We start from the raw sequence: 21,140 nt of genomic DNA, 5'->3' as shown, positions 1-21,140 counted from the left end.
CAGCATGCCTCCCAAACCTCCACCCTTAGCCCCTTGGACTGCTAGTGTAACAGGTTGCTTTTGTGTCTAGCTTGTTGTAGTCTGGGTCTCTTGATTCTGCTGCTGTTGACTTTGGCTTGGGTATTTAGGTTTGACCATTTTTTATTTCCACTCAATGCTCCTGGGTTCCATCCACATTTTTCTTTCTTTCCTCAATTTGTAGGAAGACATAGAAATATTTTATATGTATTCTTAACTTGGACTACACAAATGTAAAAATCGGATTTAAAATATAAAACACAGTGTAGTGGTTTAAGGTGGGAGAGAAGAAAATCCCCAATAAACAATCACTTTATAAAGTGTGGAAGTAGTTTTGGGCCATTTATGAATGATTAAACTTGAAACAATAGATGGAGGTGCAGTGATTTACAGTCCTGTTAATGATGATTTCCCATATACATAATGACAACACCACACCCATCACCAATGTCCTCATGTACCTCCACCAAGGACCCCAACTCCCTCCCCTTCAAATATAACTTTAAAAGAAAAACTTGTTTCAAATTTCAGTTGTCCAATCCATTCCTCCTGGCTGGCTTTTGTCCAATCCTTCCTCCACGCAATTGCATCTTTCTGCCACAAGGTGACACTCTGAGGAAGCTGGCCTTCCTTTGAAAGCTCCGGTGGGTGTCCTCTGAGTACATCCTTTTCCACTGACCATGTTCGCCATGGCTGTGTCCTGAGTAGTGAAGTGGAAGCCACTGATGGCCCTCTACTCCTCTGCCTTGACGCTCTTGGCCTGTCTTGGAAGATAAAGGCTTTCTCTTAGCCTTCCCATAGCACAGGCTGGGAGTATGAGGAAAGTTATCTGCCAATGCTTAATGGATATGTAATTCTAAGGCAGGTTTCTTATCCTTATTGTTTCTTATCTTCAGCGGGACCAGATTACCCATAGTAGAAACCTCCTTGAAAATTCTACTTGTCTGGGGCCGGGGGTTAAGGCTCTTGCCTTGCACTTGGCCAACCAAGGTTTGATCTTAGGCATCAATAGTAGTGATTCCTGAATGCAGAGTCAGAAGTAACCCCCAAGTAACGCTGGGAGTGGCCCAAAAACAAAATACAAAAAAATAAAATCTACCCATCATTGATGATTTTGCTTCTCTCTTTCAACACTAAGTTCTCCTCCTAGCAATTTCATAATTGCCTTTCAAAATTAACCACCTGTACTCAAATCCTGCCTCAGTGCCAACCTAGTGGTGGATGTGAGCTTCAGCCATGAGCAATGCAGTGCTCCACACCATAGGCTTCATACAATGGCCATGTCCTTACTTGGTTTTTGTCTCATGCATTCTTTCTGTCTACACAGATTTCTCCGTGACTTCCAGATCCTTTGTCTCAAGTCCCACTCACCAGCCCCAAATCCCTCTTTTCTTGAAGTTACTGCTTCCTTTTTGAGGACTCTTGTCTTCTTTGCAAGCATAGGCATTTCAATGACTCTGAATATGGTTATTACATGAGGGTGGCAGTCACTTTCCTCCACAAAAACTCCAGAATTTTCACTCCTAGCTCAGGGTACCATATTCAGTGTCAGAGATAGAACCTAGGTCAGTGAGATGCACGCCAATCAACTTACCCACCTCTCCAGCCCCAAGTCAGCTTTTCCTTCAAAAAATATTCATACTATGAAGAATGGTATCGTGTCTTAGAGAACTTAGACCAGAGATTTGATTAGGATGGAAAAGATCTTGTAGAGGATAGGCTATTAGGAGATGAGTGACTGTAGAGTTACAGCCCTGAGGATGGGCTTGGATAGTGGATGGATGGAGATAGAACCTTTCTCTGCCATCCCAGGCCACGTGGCTCTGCAATCCCCTCAGCCAGCAGGTATTTGGATCCAGGAGAGCGGCGGGTATAGAACTCACTCACAGGCAGGATTCCAGAGAGATAACATCTTTATTAGCCCTGGCCATCACGTGTGTGGCCTATATAATAAACCTATTTAAGCATATGCCATTCTTAGCTTGCCCTGCGTCTTAACTTCTTTCAGCCATGTCTCCTCTGACCTCCATCCAGGCAAAAACCCCTAGCCCTTCCGGTCAAAGGCCTTATCTAACCTTCCCAAGACTCCTCCCAAGAATGGGAGGGGTCTTGCAGGTAAGATCAAGTTACACAGGAAGAATGGGGGGATGGGGCCACAAGTGACCTATACATGAATTGGAGGTAAGAACCACAGAACTTGAATCATCTTGTTCTGCCTCATAAATTGGGAAAAAAAAAAAAAAAGTGGATGGTACCAGGGGCAACACTCTCATGAGCAGTGAGTGGAAATAAAACAAAAATGATCAGCCCTAAATGACTAACACAAAGTCAATGACAATAGAATCAAGAGACCAAACCACAAGAAGCTAGACACAAAAGGGACCCATGACACTAGCAGTCCAGGAGGCTAATAGTGGAGGTCTGGGAGGAATGCTGGGAAGAGTGGTGGAAGCAAGCTGGGAACTATGGTGAAGGGAGGTCAACAGTGGTGGTGGGAACGGCCTTCACTCAATATCACTATGTGCCTGAAATACAACTCTGAAAGACTTGTAATTTACATTGGTCTCAATAAAAACCATTAAAAGAAGAATGGGAGATAATCTCTCAAGGAGAAAAGCACAGGTGAATGCTCTAAGAGGAGGGAATTATGGAGTTGAGTGAGGGAAAGAAGACCTAAGCAGAATCACTGCAGGAGAGGGTAGTGAGAGAAAAATTATAAAATTATAGCAATTCACGTTGGATGGTTTCTGTAGGGCCTCTGGTGGTGGGATTTTGATCTTTGTCCAAAAAGCACTGGGGAACTTTGAAAGGTGTTAAGTGAGTCAGGAGAGATGTCTGGAGATTAGAGTTGGAGCTTAAAATAGTTTGATGGATTTGTGAGAAGTATAGTGGAAGAAGATTAGAAAAAGGGGAGATGTTTTAGGATGGTATCAAGATTAAGCAATGAATGTTGGTGCAAAAGGGTGGTGATGAGTAGAAGTGGAAATGGGAACAGATTGAGGCAGATTTTGGAGGTAGAATGAAAAATTTTGTCATGAACTTGAAGTGGGTGGCAAAGTAAAAGAACTTTTTTTAGATCTTTTCACAGAGAAATAGTATCATGTCACTGTCTCTGGGGGAAAGTGCAAAAGGCAAAAATCAGTGTGAATGCAGGGTAGGAACTAATCGTATAGGAGAGTGAGTAGACACTGTCATAATTTCAGGGTTGCCTTTTATTTTTATGTTTAATTGGGGGGGTCACACCCAGCAGTGACACTCAGGGGTTACTCTTGGCTCTGCACTCAGAAATTGCTCCTGGCAAGCACGGGGGACCATATGGGATGCCAGGATTTGAACCACCATCCATCCTGGATCGGCTGTGTGCAAGGCAAATGCCCTACCGCTGTGCTATCTTTCCTTGTTATTTATTTTTGAGAAGTCAAATTTTTTTTCTTTTGGAAGGGGGTTTGGGTCACACTCCATGGTACCCAGGGACTACTCCTGACTCGGTGCTCAGTGGTCCTTCCTGGCAGTGCTCAGGGTAACATATGTGGTTTCTGAGGGACCATATGTGATGCTAGGATTAAAATATGTCTGCTACATATACAAGGCAATCACCTTAAAAGTGCCACTATCGGGGCTGGAGAGATAGCATGGAGGTAAGGCATTTGCCTTTCATGCAGGAGGTCATCGGTTCGAATACTGGCGTCCCATATGGTCCCCCTGTGCCTGCCAGGAGAAATTTCTGAGCCTGGAGCCAGGAATAACCCCTGAGCACTGCCGGGTGTGACCCAAAAACAACAACAAAAAAAAAAAAAAAAAAGAAAGTGCCACTATCTCTCTAACCCAGGATCTGTACTTTTTCTATCTCTCCTTATTGGCAACTCAAACACAGTCCTAAATACATGGTGCAATGTATAACCAGCACATCTGAAATCTGCTGCTAGTCCTGGAGAGCTGTCATGTCTGAAGCTGGCGTTGTACCGTATCTTCCTCTAGAAAGAGTTTAGAAATAATTGCAGTCTGTGAGACAGAGTTTTGGGAAAGTTAGGGGTGCCAACAAGAAAAAGAGAAGAAAGCTATTTTCAGTTAGGCTGGATCTTGGTGATACTGCTATTCACATGGTCTGTCTGCAGGCTCAGGTGATGGAGTAAGGCTGAGATTTCTGGAAATAAACTTCATCTCCTTCAGAGCAAATAGCAAGGCGTGCTTTTGTCTTAAAATAGGTCATTTCTGGCTGTGATAGTTAGAGAGACTTGAAGTAGATGGAAATCAAGACTCTGCCTCTTATTTCCTCCTGTGCTTATAGTTCAAGGATCCTTAAGCCTTTTAAGAAAGTGAATGGATGAATGTATGTTTTATTTATGAACCTATGAGCAATTAGAATAAGTATTCTTTTTATTTCATTATTTCATTTTTTTTTTAATTTTGGGTCCACCTGGCAGTTCTCAGGGCTTATTCCTGGCTCTGCATTCAAGGATCACGCTTGGCAAGATTACAGGGTTGTATGGGATACTGGGGATCAAAATGCCCTACCCACTGAACTATCACTCTGGTCCCCAGAAGAAGCATTCACATAGGTTCATAACATTATTTCACTTTACTTAGTGTTTGAATATTCAATAGAACTAATGAGGGGAATTGGAATTTTATCCTTGATCCTAGAAAACAAAACACAATGAAAATTGTGTAAAAAGATGTGGGCCAGGAAGAAAGCTCAAAGTGTTTCTGCACATGTCTTCCTTGTGGTGGCCCTGATTTTAATCTCTGCCACTGTTGAGCACTGCCAGGCAGAGAAGCACTGCATTTTTGGGCCCAAGCACTGAACCAGGTCAGATCTACACCGATAGGCTGTGGCCTCCTGAATCTTGACCACTATTGGGAGATTTCCCAAAATCAAAGAAAAAAATAAGTGCAAATTGTTATACAGTTAAGTTTTTTTTTGGAGGGGGGAATTTGATTCAGCAATATTTGTCTTTTTCTGTGTACTTTGATGTAACTAATAATTTATCCTTGAGGCAGGAGTGATAGCACAGTGGTAGGGCATTTGCCTTGCATGTGGCCGATCCAGGACTGACCTGGGCTCAATCCCCGGCATCCCACATGGTTCCTCGAGTCTGCCAAGAGCAATTTCTGAGCACAGAAGCCTGAGTGACCCCTGAGCATTGCCAGATGTGGCCCCCCAAACCTAAATAAATAAATAAAATTATTTAACAAAATTTTATTCTTAAGAATGGTGGGTATTCTAATAAGTTCATGAGAAAGCTCAATTATTAAACCTCTTTGGGTTCATAATAATGGGTAAAACAGTAAAATCTTGGGGTGACAGAGTACAAAGGTTAAGATGCTTGCTTAGCATATGACCCAGGTTTGAATCTTGGTATTCAAGAATATGGTACTGGAGCACTGTCATGCATTCTCCTACTATAGAGCTTGGCATGTGCCCTGAACACACACACACACACACACACACACACACACACACACACACACACACACACACACAGAGTAAGATTTTATCAGTTGACCCAGCATAGTAGGTAAGACAAGGCTTTGTTTCTGAGCATTCCCCCACCCCACCCCAGAGCATCAGGCACAGCCAGAGTGATTCCTGAGTGCAGAACTAGGGGTAACTCCTAAGCATACCCAGGTGTGACCTCAAAACAAAACCAAAAATAGAAATCTTACATGCTCATTAATTTCCTACTGTATTTGGAATGGGTAGGTATAATGGGAGTCCCAGGTTCCAAAACGGGGATCTGGTGAGATGTGAGTCTGGAAGCAAATGCTGATGCAGGAAATAATTCACACAGTGAAAAGGGACAAGAACAGGTTTAGGAATTCTAGCACTCAAGCCAGGAATCCCACCGCACAAGCCTTCTGCACCTAAGAAGAAAAGCAGCTTAGTGGAGGAAGACCCAAGAATGAGCCTCTGCCTTCCTCAGACCCCTGTTTTTATGGACAAGAACCAGGCCACACCCTAGTGTGGGAGAAGAAGACCAAGTAGGGAATAAACCAATAATCCCATCACTAGATCACACCCTAGGGTGAAGTATGAATACTAATTAGGGTGGGTCCAGTTATCCAACAGGTAGAAAAGCTTATTTTCCTTTCCTTTGTCTGTTTCTGTTTTTTTCTTTTTCTTTCTTTCTTTCTTTCTTTCTTTCTTTCTTTCTTTCTTTCTTTCTTTCTTTCTTTCTTTCTTTCTTTCTTTCTTTCTTTCTTTCTTTCTTTCTTTCTTTCTTTCTTTCTTTCTTTCTTTCTTTCTTTCTTCTTTCTTCTTTCTTTCTTTCTTTCTTTCTTTCTTTCTTTCTTTCTTCTTTCTTTCTTTCTTTCTTTCTTTCTTTCTTTCTTTCTTTCTTTCTTTCTTTCTTTCTTTCTTTCTTTCTTTCTTTCTTTCTTTCTTTTCTTTCTTTCTTTCTTTCTTTCTTTCTTTCTTTCTTTCTTTCTTCTTTCTTTCTTTCTTTCTTTCTTTCTTTCTTTCTTCTTTCTTTCTTTCTTCTTCTTTCTTTCTTTCTTCTTTCTTTCTTTCTTTCTTCTTTTTTTTTTTTTTTTTTTGCATTTTGGGCTACACCCTTTTGATGCTCAGGGGTTAATCCTGGCTCTGCACTCAGAAATTGCTCCTGGCTTGGGGGACCATATGGGATGCTGGGGGATCGAACCAAGGTCTGCCCTAGGCTAGCGCTTGCAAGGCAGATGCCTTACCTCTAGGGCCACCACTCCAGCCCCTCTGTTTTTCTTTTTAAGTAAAAATTTTTTAAAACTATTTATTTATTGATTGATTGGTTTTTGGGCCACACTTAGCAGTGCTCAGGGGTCACTCCTGGCTCTGCACTCAGAAATTGCCCTTGGCAAGCTGGGGGACCATATGGGATACTGGGAATCAAACCAAGCCCTCCCAGGTCAGCCTCATGGAAGGTAAATAGATAAATGCCTTACTGATGTGCTCTCTCTTCAGCCCTCTGTAGTTGTTGTTGTTGTTGTTGTTGTTGTTATTGTTGTTGTTGTTTTTGAGCCACACTCAGCAGTGCTCAGGCTCTCCTTTAGGGATTAGACTTGATGCTTGGGAGGCCATGCGGTACCTGGAATTTAACCCAGCCTCCCCCATTCCTGCCCTACTCTGCCAAATGAGGAGCATATATTCCTTTCAGCCATCTCTCTTTTCCAGGGCTAGTTTTTGGGAAATCAGTAATGTGAAATAGAAGACATTACTGCATTATTGATTGTTGAATAAAGTCGATCTTTTTGCTCATTCTTAGGGATTCATATTACAGGCAAAAAAGGGGAAAAATTAGGGTAGAAGAGAATTAGAAGACAACCAAAAAAAGCCCAAGTGTCAAAACAAGTACCTAAAAATGTACCAGGAGACTTAAACACAGCTGGGAGGGTGCAGAACTGTGAGTGACTCAGTAGAACATGTGGGAGTGCTGAGATCTTGGAGGTGTGACGTCAAAGGGAACTCACCCCGGGCTGGCATGGTGGTGGTGGGGGACCTTCTCACTTCACTATGTGGAAACATATATTTTAATTTTTTTTTTTTATTGAGACCAGTGTGAATTACAAGTCTTTCTCAGTTGTTTTTCAGGCACATAGTGACAGTGAATTAAGGCCACTCCCACCACCAGTGTTGACCTCCCTCCGTCATAGTTCTCAGCATGCCTCCCAGACCTCCACCCTTAGCCCCCTGGACTGCTAGTGTAACAGATCCCTTTTGTGTTTGGCTTGTTATAGTTTGAATCTCTTGATTCTATTGTTGTTGGCTTTGGCTTGGGTATTTAGTTCTGACCTTTTTTTTTTAAGCACATATATTTTTTAATGAAAGTATTGACTTTAGAGTTTTGGGACCTCAGGGATAATTCGATGCTGAGGGTTCCTTCATGTAAAGGCTGCACTTCATCTCTTGGAGCCATCTCCTTGGCTCCTTGCATTGCAGCCCGAGGAGTAACTGTAAGGTATTGAACTAGGGTTGGCTGCATGCAAGGCAAGTGCCTTACCCTCTATGCTATCTCTCTCTGGCCCCTCCCATTGCTTTCCTGTTTCAGTAGGGTTTGGTTAAGTAGGTTTGGTAAAGATGTTTGTCTAGCATGCAGCTGCTTTGTAAGTCTGGTCCAGATGCTGGCATCTCCATATCATAGTCTCAGCATCACTAAGAATAATTCCTGAGCACAAAGCCAGGATTAGACCTGAGTACACTTGGGCATGGCCTTAAAACCAAAATCAACCAACCAAAGAAAAGAACTCTTTATTTTATCTTCTGTCTTTCCTTCTTAGTGGTCAGTCCTGGTTCTTTTGTGTCATTTTCATGTCTTTATTCTTTGAGTGGTGCTTCATTCCTGTCACCCTATTTTTCCTCAAAATCTATTAGATCTGAGATGATGATAAACGATGATGTTTGTGGTCATCTAGTTTAGTGGGCAAAGCTCCCACAGATAGAATCCTGTCCATTTTGATCACTATGGTTTTTTTTTTTTTTTTTTTGGTCACACCTGGCAGTGCTCAGGGGTTACTGCTGGCTCTATGCTCAGAAATCGCTCCTGGCAGGCTCGGGGGACCATATGGGATGCCAGGATTCGAACCAATGACCTTCTGCATGAAAGGCAAACGCCTTACCTCCATGCTATCTCTTCGCCTCCTTGATCACTATGTTATCCCAGCACTTAACACTACTCATATAGCTGATACTTAAAAATATTTATTGTAGCGGCTGGAGAGGTAATATAGGGGTTAAATAAAGCATTTGCCTTGCACAGGCCACCCCAGTTTGATCCCTAGACTACGTAGATTTTCTGAGCTTAATTGGGAGTGTTACCTGAGCTTTGTATCAGGAATAAGCCCCTAGCACCACTAGCTATAGTCCATCAACTCCCCCACAACTCAACATTGATTGTATGAATAAATCAGATTATTAAATTCAACATTTTTTAGATGATCTGAAGGGGAAATGCATTGCTTGTCAAGCAAACGTGAAAAAAGCTACATTATATTCTCAGTTTTGAAATTGTCATGCTACATATCCAAACGCCTTTAAGATCTCTTGGTACAAAATCAAAATCCTGTTGGCACTGCATATCTGAACGTTTGCCAAAGTGTCGAGGAAGTAATGGCCTAAATCAGGGCTGGTTTAGCACAACGTTATGACTTACAAATATTTCTTGAAGCATTTTCTGAATCTGCAGAGCTGTGATCCCAAGTTGGGTAATTTAGAGCTTTTCAGTACCTTTAGAAGATAGATTTGGTGGCTTCCACGGTTTGTTCACTCAATCTAAAGAGTAGATGCTGAGAGAAAACTAGCCAAAGGTTAAGGGTGTGAGTAAAAACTTTCAACATTTCTTTCTTTTCTTTTTTCTTATTTTGGGTAAAACCCAGTGATGCTCAGGAGTTATTCTCCTGGCTTTGCGCTCAGAAATTGTTCCTGGCTTGGGGGACCATATGGGACACCAGGGATTGAACCCAGGTCCACCCTGGGTCATCCACGTGCAAGGCAAACACCCTACCACTGTGCTATTACTCTAGTCCAGGGGTCCTCAAACTTTTTAAACAGGGGGCCAGTTCACTGTCCTTCAGACTGTTGGAGGGCCAGATTATAGTAAAAACAAAAATTATGAACAAATTTCTATGCACACTGCATATATCTTATTTAGAAGTGAAGAAACAAGAAGACCCCTGCCTAGTCCCTAAACTTTCAATATTTCTGGGGGACATTTGTTGGTTTGTTTTGAAGTCACACCTGGCCATATTTAAGGTCTACTTCTACTTTGCACTCAAACATCATTCCTTGCAAGGTGCTGGGGTTCGAACTCTGGTTGGCTATGTGCAAGACAAGCACTTTACCTGCTGTTACATATTGCTCTGGGCCCACTGGAGGACTTTGATAAAATATATCAAGAATCTTTAAAATTGCTTCTTAAGCCTGAAGTGATAAAAGATTGCATAGGTCACTTACATGTAGGCCTCACATATTGTAGACCTGGGTTTTATCCTGGATTCTATCTTCTGTATATGGTCGCCCAAGCACTATGAGGAATGGTAACTGGGTATAGAGCCAGGAGTAATCTGCACCCAAATCATCAGGTGTGGTCCACAAAAACAGACAACAAAAAATAAAATATGATCTTATCATTCCAATAGAGAAAACTTTATTCATGGAAGTTATGAGATATATATTGTTTTTATCAGACTTTAGTTCTATTTCTATCTAATTAAGTAATTAATTAATTTTGGGGTCACCTGATTGTGTTTAGGACTTCTGGTAATGTTCTGGGGACCATATATAGTGTTGTGGATTGAATCATGAGGGTCAACCATGGGCAAGGCAAATGATTTACCTCTCTTGCCCCAGTAAAAACTTTGTATTGGGTCAGAGAAATAGTAGAGTGGGTAAGGCATTGCTTGCATTTGGCTGACCCTAGTTTTATTCCTGGCTCTGTATATGGTCCCCTATGCACTGCCATAAGTGCTGACTGAGCACAGAGCACCGAGAACTACTGGTCATGGCCCCCAAAGCCTCCTAATAAAATTTATTTTAAAATATCTAAGAAATAAACAAGTAAAAAGAAATAAGATTAACACTTTGGTTGTGCTATCTTGTACTTATTTCTATTTTTTAAATTGTGTGGTTTCAATTACTAACTGTGGTTATTTTTTATTTCTTTTTCTTTTCATTTTATTTTTAGTCTTTATTTGGAGGAGGGTCACACCTGGCAGCCCTCAGGGGTTTCTCCTGGCTGTAGGCTCAGAAATCGCCCCTGGCAGGCACAGGGGACCATATGGGATGCCGGGATTCGAACCACCATCCTTCTTCATGCATGGCAAACGTCCTTCCTCCATGCTATCTCTCCGGCCCCTTTCATTTTATTTGTGTGTGTGTGTGTGTGTATGTATGTATGTATGTATGTATGTATGTATGTGTGTGTGTGCGTGCGTGTTTTGGGCCACACTCAGCGCCGGTGCTCAGGAGTTATTTCTGGTTCTGCACTCAGAAATTGCCCCTGGCAGGCTTGGGGACCATATGGAATGCTGGGAATTGAACCCAGGTCAGTCCTGGGTTGGCTGCATGCAAGACATATGCTCTACCACTGTGCTATCACTACAGCCCCTTGTACTTTTTATTTTTTATAATATTTTTATCTAAGTATCACGGTAACAAACATATTTGTAGTTGGGTTTCAGTTATAAAAAAGAACACCCCCTCCACCAGTGAAATTTTCCCACCACCAAAGCCTCTCATCTCACTCCTTCCCCACCTCCTGCCTCTCTTCAAGACAGGCATTCTATTTCTCTCACTTATTAACATTGTCATGGTAGTTTTTAGTGTAATTTTTTCCTTACCTTCACTCTTTGTAGGGAGCTTCATATCTTGGGCTGGTCCTTCCAGCCCTCATCTCTGTTGTCTTTGGTATTATTATCATATACTGTCTTTTATTTTTCTTAAATCTCACAGATGAGTGAGACTATTCATACTTATTTTTAAAGAGGAGGAAAACCAAAAAATACAGTTCTTGATTTCATTATTACACTTTTATTATATTCAGTCATCTGTTTCATCAGGATATTTTTATTCTTAATAGTTTTTTGTATTTTGTATGTCAATTTCATTTTTTTAATAATTTATTTAAGCACCATGGTTGCAAACATGTTCGTAGCTGGGTTTCAATCATAGGATGTACATCCCCCTCACCAATGTAACTTTCCTGCCACCAATGTCCCTCATTTCCTTCCTCCTCCATCCCCTGTGTCAAATTCTTAAGGCTGCTTAGCCTTAAATATCTTTTTATCTTCAATAGTCTTTTATGATAATATATAAAAATTGTACACATTGACTGCATATTCTGGAATTTTAGGTACAAAACTTCAGTCATTTATACTTACATAGCTTGCTAGTTTTCTAGTTTTTTTCTAGCCTAGGAATTATTCAATATATAATAGTTTCAAATTAGATATGAAGATTTTTGTTGTTTGTTTCGGGAGAGCAAAATTAGCAGTGCTCAAACCCACTTCTGGTCCTGTGCTTATGGGCCATATCTGGTGATACTAAAGAGACAATATGAAGTGCCATGTGTTAATTTTAATTCTAAGACTTTTGACGTACCAAGTTATTTACTACACCTCCACCACCAAAGTGGCAAGACCCTCAACTACTGTACTTTTGCACTTGTAGACAACCTCTTTTTCTTCGCTCCATCCCAACTTTGTTACCTCAGTTCTGTTAGATCAAGTTTTTTTTTTGCTTGTTTTTTTTTGTTTTTGTTTTTGTTTTTGGGTCACACCCGGCAGCACTCAGGGGTTACTCCTGGCTCTACACTCAAAAATCGTTTCTGGCAGGCTTGGGGGACCATACGGGATGCCTGGATTTGGACCACCATCCTTTGGCATGCAAGGCAAATGCCCTATCTTCATGCTATCTCTTCGGCCCCTAGATCAAGTTTTTATTGAAGAAAATAAAACATCTTTTATTGGAGAAAACAAAACATTTCCATGCTTTACTTTTGTTGTTGTTTTTGGGCCACACCCAGCAGCACTTAGGGGTTACTCCTGGCTTTGCGTTCAGAAATCCCTCCTAGCAGGCTCGAGGGATCATATGGGATGCTGAGGATAGAGCCAGGGTCTGTCCAGAGTTGGTTGTGTGCAAGGCTGATGCCTTACCACTGTGCTGTAACTCTGGCCCTGGTGCTTTACCTTTTAAGTAAAATATGAGTGAGATCATTTAATCTTTGACTTCCCTGACTTATTTAGCTTAACATGACAGCTTGAGTTCCATGTAATTTGTAGCAAAAGACAAGATTTAGTGGTTTGGTTAGCTGGGATGTTAAAATAACTTAAGATAAAATTTGTGCAGTTATCAATTTGATTGCATTGATACTGGAACTTCAGACGTTGCTAGACACAGATCTGCATTTCAATGGGAAAGGACAAGCCAGATCTCATCGCTCCTTCAAAGTCCACTCACAAGTTGTTCTCAGCTAAGCTGTGGATCCTGAACTTATTTTTCAATTAATAAATCAATTAACTTTAATAATAACTTAAAAAAGTTTTCTTTTATGCTGTGTGGCTTACAGAACTGTTAATGGTAGGATCTCATGCATAAAACATTCCAGCAACACAACCTTCACCTGATTGTCTAATGCCTTCCCCCATTGTTCCAATGTTCCTCCTGTCCCCCTCCTACTCTGGGAAGCTTCCTACTGAAGACCACTTCTCAGTTTCTGTTGCTTCTCAGTACAGCAGGGGAGTAACACTTTTTCCAAAGATTTCTTCCTAGGTTTTAAATTCAGCAAAGAAAATATTTTTTATTCAATGATCACAATTATAGAAGGAAAAAATAAATTAATAACAACTAACATTTATGTTAAGAAACAGAAAACATTCAAACAATGTTTTACATCTCAAGAATAAAGATATATGGGCCAGGGCCCGGAGAGATAGCACAGAGGTGTTTGCCTTGCAAGCAGCCGATCCAGCACCTAAGGTGGTTGGTTCGAATCCCGGTGTCCCATATGGTCCCCCGTGCCTGCCAGGAGTTATTTCTGAGCAGACAGCCAGGAGTAACCCCTGAGCACCGCTGGGTGTGACCCAAAAACCAAAAACCAAAAAAAAAAAAAAAAAAAAAAAAAAAGATATATGGGCCAGAGCAGTGGCACAAGTGGTAGGTATTTGCCTTGCTAACCTAGGACCGACCGAGGTTCGATCCCCCTGGCATCCCATATGGTTCCCCAAGCCAGGAGTGATTTCTGAGCACATAGCCAGGAGTAACCCCTGAGAATCACCGGGTGTGACCCCTCCCCCCAAAAAACAAACCAAACCAACCAAACAAAAAAGAATAAAGATATAAAAAAAGAAATGATACCAAGTTTCAAACATTAAGGAATATTTATCTAAAACAGTAAAAGCTTACCCTTCAAAACTAACTAATATATCTAATAACTACTTTCAATGATCTGAAAAAAAAAACAGAAGGGTGCCTGTTGAAAGCTTCATCATAATTAACTATAAGTTGAGCCCCAAGCTTACATTATATTGTTATATATTATATTTAAATAAAAGAAAATAGAAAAAAATTAGAAAAAATATTAAGTGCAAAGTTAGTATACGCAAAGGACACATACTATAGAATAAAAGAATAATAAAAGACAAGTATGTATTATAGATTAAGAATATGAAAATAGACAAAAGGAAGAAAATGAAAATTGAGCCTGTAGAGATAGCACAGCGGCGTTTGCCTTGCAAGCAGCCAATCCAGGACCTAAGGTGGTTGGTTTGAATCCCGGTGTCCCATATGGTCCCCCGTGCCTGCCAGGAGCTATTTCTGAGCAGAGAGGTAGGTATTTTATCTAAACTTGATTAAGAAATATGGTTTCCCAAGCCAGGAGCAATTTCTGAGTGCATAGCAAGGAGTAACCCCTGAGCATAACTGGGTGTGGCCCATAAAACAGAGAAACAAACAAAAACAGAAAAAAAGAAAGAAACAAATAACAAGTAAAATCATGTCCCTGTGGGCCCAAGTAGGGTATTTGCCTTGCACAAAGCAGACCTGGGTTTGATTCTCAGCTTCCAGCTTCATGGAGCTCACCAGGAGTGATCCCTGAGCACAGCTGGGTGTTATCCACCAAAAAAAAAAAAAAAAAAAAAAAAAAAATCTACCCCCACAGCCCAGTGTCTTGTGTTGTTATTTGCATAATAATCACTGGGGTGCTACCAACAAGAACCCTTTATTATGTAGTCTGTACGAGGCACAAACTAAGTATTTATTTTTATAAGCATCTTTCTTATTTCTGGCAATCCTAGTAGGAGTCAATGGCATTAACCACATTTTATTGCTTATAATGAATGTTCTAAACAATTAATAATTTACCTAAGCCCACTCACTCAGTTGTTAGAGATTTGAACATTGGCTTATCTCTCCAGATCTATATGCTTTTTCATCTTAAAGCTAAAGCAAATCAGTATATACTAATATGCCTTAAGAGAAGCACAAGCCACAGTGCAGTCTCTTAAGGCCACTTGTACCCTCCTCCTGAAAAAATAATTGGAACTTTGTAACTCTAGACATACAATAAAATCAACATCAGTGTGCAAGAATAGTCATGACAGATTCTTAAATTTTTTTTTTCCTAGGGGATCCAGAACTCTAACAAGGTATACTGCCTCCTGTGGCATCTCTGTTTTGATATGGAGTGGCCAATATTGACTACTAAATAAAGTGGAAAAAGAAGGTTCCAAAATTTCAGGCTGAAGGTTATGTGCATGAAAGAAGGAAAAGGTGGAACTGCCTTCTTTTCTAGTGAATGCATTTGAAACTGATTGCAGAGTTTTTTTGTTAGTTGAGAAGAACTTGTTGATAGTCCCGAAGAATGAGGGTTTTATTATCCATCCAAGATAGCTAGTAGATTCTGCACATGTTTTAATGCCATTTACTTTGCTTGTAGAGTGTTGTGTTGAAGCGAGTTCTGAATCTACTGGAAAATAGGACTGAGATGGATTAGTGATGTCTGCAGTGGCACAATAAGGGGCTGTATCAACATGATTGGTTGTTATTTGACCTCCTAGGAGGGAACAACTTCTCAACTCACTGTTGAGCATTCCTGTGACTCAAGGTCACACTCCTAGGATGGAATATTTTATAGCTAAGATATTTAAGATGAGGAATTTTAGGGTGGATTTCCTGGGGTTCCAAATGTCTCTTAGCACAAACCAAAATGCATAGTTTCATTTTTCTAAAAAAGAAGGAGCATCTGCTTTTGACTCTGAGATATGTTGACTTTGCTTGAGAATTGGGTGGGTGGAGTTTGCATAATGTTGACTCCAAGTAAGTAAAGTTTTGGAGTAACTTTTCTTTTGAAATGAGCATGGATATGATTATTCTATCCTTATAATGAAAATATAATGCTTTAAAAGAGTTCTAAAGAAGTGTTATTCATTATATGTTTACCTCATTTTTCAGACCTCTGATTGGAGTAATTTTCTGGTATAGAACGAAGCGAATGTTTTGACCAGTGGTGGAAATATCAGCCAACAGTGGAAAAATTGGCCAAATCTTCCAACTGAATAGAGCATTCCTTCTCTTTGAAAGTACCTCACACATCAAGAAAAATGTACGGAAGTGCAAGAACAATTACTAACCTGGAGGGGAGCCCCTCCAGATCGCCTCGTTTGCCAAGGTCTCCTCGTTTGGGTCACCGACGAACAAGTAGTGGGGGAGGTGGAGGGTCAGGTAAGACTCTCTCTATGGAGAATATTCAGTCCCTTAATGCAGCCTATGCTACGTCTGGACCCATGTACCTGAGTGACCATGAGGGTGTGGCTTCGACGACTTACCCCAAAGGCACCATGACCCTGGGCAGGGCCACCAACCGAGCAGTCTACGGAGGCCGAGTTACAGCCATGGGGAGTAGTCCTAATATTGCATCAGCTGGACTTTCCCACACAGATGTTCTTTCCTACACGGATCAACATGGTGGCCTGACCAGTTCCTCCCATCATCATCACCACCAGGTACCCTCCATGTTGAGGCAGGTAAGAGACAGCACGATGCTAGATCTTCAAGCCCAGCTCAAGGAACTCCAGAGAGAGAATGACCTTCTTCGGAAAGAGTTAGACATAAAGGATAGCAAGCTGGGATCTTCCATGAACAGCATCAAGACCTTCTGGAGTCCTGAGCTCAAGAAGGAGAGAGTCTTGAGGAAAGAAGAAGCAGCCAGAATGTCTGTCCTCAAGGAGCAGATGAGGGTTTCCCATGAAGAAAATCAGGTAGGTTAGAACTCACCCCAGTATTTTTCAGCCCTGGTTTCTCACTGAATAGTTGTTACTTTGCAGATCTCACAGCTCCTGCAGGAAGAAGAAAGTTTGATGTTATCAAGACATATATTTAAATTAGAGACTGGGAGAGGTCACAGGAAATTCGAAGTCACATTTGTCTTCTTATTTTCCAATTTGTCTCCTGATTTTCACATTTTGCAGAGAAAGAGAGAGAGAAAAATCACGACTCAACTTTTATATTTGATCAATTTTGATTTATTTTCTAATAGTTGCAACAACGAATCAGATAATGCATTTTCTTCTGAACAGAAGAGGAAAACATTGGTTTTTGTTAAGAGTAGGCACTTTTAGAGAGCCACATTTGACTGGTGCATTCATTATTTTGGAAGTGCCAGAGATAATAATTTCCTTCAAATGAGTATAGTTTGAAATGAACTAGATTCAATGGATTGAATACAATAGGATTGGTAGATGTTAAAAAAAATAAAAATTGTATCTTTTTATGTCTTTTCCATTGCATATGCATCTACAATGTGCATCTACTATGTGCAAAGTATATTGGATTATTCTTTGACCTATTTTCTATGTCTTAACATGATTACTTTTTCTACTGTCAACCTGCAGTTGGCCATATCTGCCATAAAGTTCCTCATTTCATTGCCTCCAGAATAAAGAGATTTTTGGTGGCGCTTATAGTGCCTTCTGCTGGAAGGCCTTCACTATTTTATCCAGCTTTATTTCACATCATTTTTCTATACATCTCCTACCCTTCTCCCACTAATTGTTAATCCCTGAGCACTTTCAGTGCTTTCTACCTCCTCTGTTCCCTTCCACTGTTTAATTTCCCAGCACTCCTTATCCTGCCTTTTTCCTTCTAGTTCTTTCCAGTCTCCATATTTGAATTCTATTTTTTTTTCTGTGAGCCCATTTATACACTTGCTATTTTTTTCATAAGAGCTTTGGTGTCAGACATGCCTGCAATTAAATCCTAGACTCACCTCTATTGGTAGTGGGACAAGTACCAAAACACGGGGAGTAGAGGAAACTGTGAAATTTGGCAGAAGTTAGAAAATCAAGTCGAGCTACCTGTTGAAATTTGAGATAGAATTCTAAGTTGGTTGAATGAGCTATTTTATTTTTCAGTAATTGGTCTTGAGGTTGACCTAGTGAAACCTTCTGTCTTTGTTGGGGTCATCTGCTAACCTCCCATCTGTTTCCTTGGCTACCACTCCCTTGACATTCCAGTGACAGCAGAAACCTTTCTTTTCTGTTGTAAAATCGACTCTTTGTTCTCCTATGTGTGGAAAGCAATCACCTTATCCCTTTGATTAGCTGGCAGAGAATGCTGATTTTCAGATGTGGAAAGCTGATTTTAGATTGGAAGAGAGAGCTTTGATCTTCACTCTGAAATTAGATTAACAGTTTTTACTGTCACCTCTATTGCTTGCTGAACTAGTCAATGAGGTTTTGTGAACCTGTTACTGCTATGTGTATCCTCCCAGTTCTTCACTAGTTTCTTCTTCTCTGGGTTCAAAATGGCTTGTCTTCCTTTATATCCCTGCAAAAATGGTTCACAATTGCTTAGAAAAGAGGCAAGTGAGAAAAAGTTTGAAATTTATGCTATGAATTGCCAGCTTCAAAATTATTTCTCATAATCCTATCAAGTTCATAAAAGCACAAATACTCCACTCCCACTTATACATGTACATTTATTTGTAAATGACATGATGTGTTATTGTACCAATTTATCATGTTCTAAGATATAAATAAATATGACATGAGAGAGATAAGGCAGACTAAATAATATAGTGAGGCATAGTTTAATGATGCACAGAACCTTTTAATCTTCATAAATATGGTTTTTTTAGTAAAAAAAAAAACACCTTGTTTTGTTTTGTTTTTGGACCCCTCTCAGTGGCTTAGGGGTTACTTCTAGATCTGCCCTCAGGAATTACTTTTGTTGGAACTTTAGGGATCATTTAGGATGCCAGGGATTGAATCCAGTTGGCTGTGTGCAAGGCAAACACTATACCTGCTGTACTATTAGTATTTTAAAAAGTCCAAGTTTCTATTTTGTTTGTTTTGGTCATAACTGGTGCTGCCAGGAGTTACATTTGGTTCTGTACTCAGGAATTACTCCTGGTTGGCACAGGGGACCATATTGGATGACAGGAATCCAACCCAGATCAGTTGCATGCAAGGCAAACACTGTGTCTGCTGTGCTATTCGTTTGACCCCTAAAACACCAATTTTTAATATAGGGATTTAGAATGTAAATATAGTTAGGATTTTTTGTTCTTTTTGATTGCTTGTTTTTGGCCACACCCAGTTATATTAGGGCTTACTCTTGGTTCTGTTCTCAGGGATCATTCCTGGTGGTATTTGGGGGATCAGATGTGTTGCTGGGGATTGAACCAATATTGGCAGCAAAATTTTTATTCTTAGTTTATCTCTCTCCCATTCCACCAAAAGATGGTTTTTATGCTAGTAAGGTTTTTACTTTTTACCTTAAGTCACTATAATTTTCCCTGTAGAGGAAAATTCATAGGACCTTTTTCTAAATGAAAGGAAAGAGTGTAAAAGAGATCATGGACACGTTAAAAAATTGCAGATCTAGTAGAGGATTTTTGAATAAATAGAAATTTAGGGTCTGGAGAGATAGTATAGTAGGTCAGACATTTGTTTTGCACATGGCTGTCCTGGTTTCAATCCTTAATACCCTATACAGTCCCCTGAGCCCTGCCAGAGTGATTCCCAGTGATTTCCAAATGCAGATGGAATAAGGAAACTTAGGTGCTCTAATAGCCATGAAATCCATAGATCAGCAAAATTAATAGTCAGACCCTGATTTGGTATGTGCCCTGCTGAGAGCTCCCACTCTTTAGTTCCTTTGAGTAGATTTTGGAGTCACATTTGTTATATATATCTGAACAAGTTGACCCCAACTCCATTTGTAATGGGAATGTTGAACACTTTCCTTGTGTAAGAAGAAGTTCAAGATTTTTTGGAATCTTGGAACCAGTTAGGTAAGTGACTTTGACTGTATTTTCTTTTGATGGTGTGGCACTCCCAAGCAATTCTTGGGAGGCTAGGAATTTATTTTTGGTGATATTTGGCAAATAAGGCCAGAAAGCTCCATGGTAGAGCCTGAGAAAATAGTATTGGGTACCTTCAGGGTTATACAGTTCCCAGAATTATATTCAGGCCCTTGTTCCTATAATGAAACATGTTCCTGATTCCTGATTTATCTCCCTGGCCCTATGATAGTGTTTCTTTTATGAAAAAGATGAAATACAAGTTCTTACATGAAAATTCTATCCCAGACCCTTTAGTATTTCCATTTCCTTGCTTTTCATTAAGGTCCTGACTCAGCCACTCAGATTATATTCAAATTCTTTATTTAAGCACGGTGGTTACAAGAAATGTTCATAGTTGGCTTGCAGTCATAGAATGTACACCACTCTTCACCAGTGCAATTTTTCCACCACCAATGCCCCCATTTCCCTCTTCCAATGCCACCTTCTGCCTGTCTCTGGGACAGGCCTTATGCCTTTCTCTTTTTCACTATCATTGTCCTGGTCATTGTCAGTGCAGTTAGTGCTCTAACTGCGCTCATGGCTCTTGGGCAATTGTCATATTATGGGTTGGTTCTCCTGGTCCTCGTTTTTATTGTCTCTGTATATTATGACCATATTGTCTTTTATTTTTCTTTTCTTATATACTATATATGAGTGAGACGACTCTATGTCTGTTCCTCTACCTCTGACTCATGTCATTCAGCATAATAGTCTCATGCCCACAAATAGGTAAATTTTCATTTTTTTTCCTTAATGGCTGCATAGCATTCCAGTGTGTAGACATATCATTTCTTTAGCTACTCATCGACTGTCAGGTACCTGGGTTGTTTACAGATTCTGGCTATTGTAAGTAGTGCTGCATTGAACACAGATGTGAAGAGGGCACTTTTTGTATTGTGTTGTCTTGTATTGTGCTTTTGTGTTCCTGGGGTATATCCCTAGGAGTGGTACAGCTGGATCATATGGGAGCTCAATTTTCAGTTTTTTGAGGAATATCCACACTGTTTCCCAGAAAGGCTAGACCAGACGATATTCCCACTAGCAGTGAATGAGAGTTACTTTCTTTCTGCATCCGCGCCAGCAATGGTGGTTCTTTTTTTTTTTTTTTTTTTTTTTTTTGGTTTTTGGGCCACACCCTGTGACGCTCAGGGGTTACTCCTGGCTATGTGCTCAGAAGTTGCTCCTGGCGTGGGGGACCATATGGGACGCCGGGGGATCGAACCGCAGTCCGTCCTAGGCTAGCGCAGGTAAGGCAGGCACCTTACCTTTAGCGCCACCGCCCGGCCCGCAATGGTGGTTCTTGTTCATTGTGAT

General features: G+C 40.5%; 1 protein-coding gene across 3 annotated transcripts in view; it reads left to right on the top strand.

The window, feature by feature from the left end:
* The window catches only part of ERC2 (ELKS/RAB6-interacting/CAST family member 2), a 1,176,444-nt gene that overhangs the window by 35,957 nt on the left and 1,119,347 nt on the right, over positions 1-21,140 (top strand). For all 3 annotated transcript variants that reach the window (XR_007497514.1, XR_007497513.1, XM_049776157.1), the window contains exon 2: positions 15,935-16,740. Coding sequence is in view for 1 of the 3 variants with exons in the window: in XM_049776157.1 (XP_049632114.1) it covers positions 16,084-16,740 (657 nt within the window). In the remaining 2 variants the exon portion in view is untranslated. The remainder of the gene's footprint in view (positions 1-15,934; positions 16,741-21,140) is intronic.

Source organism: Suncus etruscus, chromosome 7 (genome assembly GCF_024139225.1).
Source record: "Suncus etruscus isolate mSunEtr1 chromosome 7, mSunEtr1.pri.cur, whole genome shotgun sequence".
Classification (NCBI taxonomy): Eukaryota; Metazoa; Chordata; class Mammalia; order Eulipotyphla; family Soricidae; genus Suncus; species Suncus etruscus.
The sequence above is the reverse complement of the archived record's forward strand: the minus strand, read 5'-3'. Positions and strand labels throughout refer to the sequence as shown.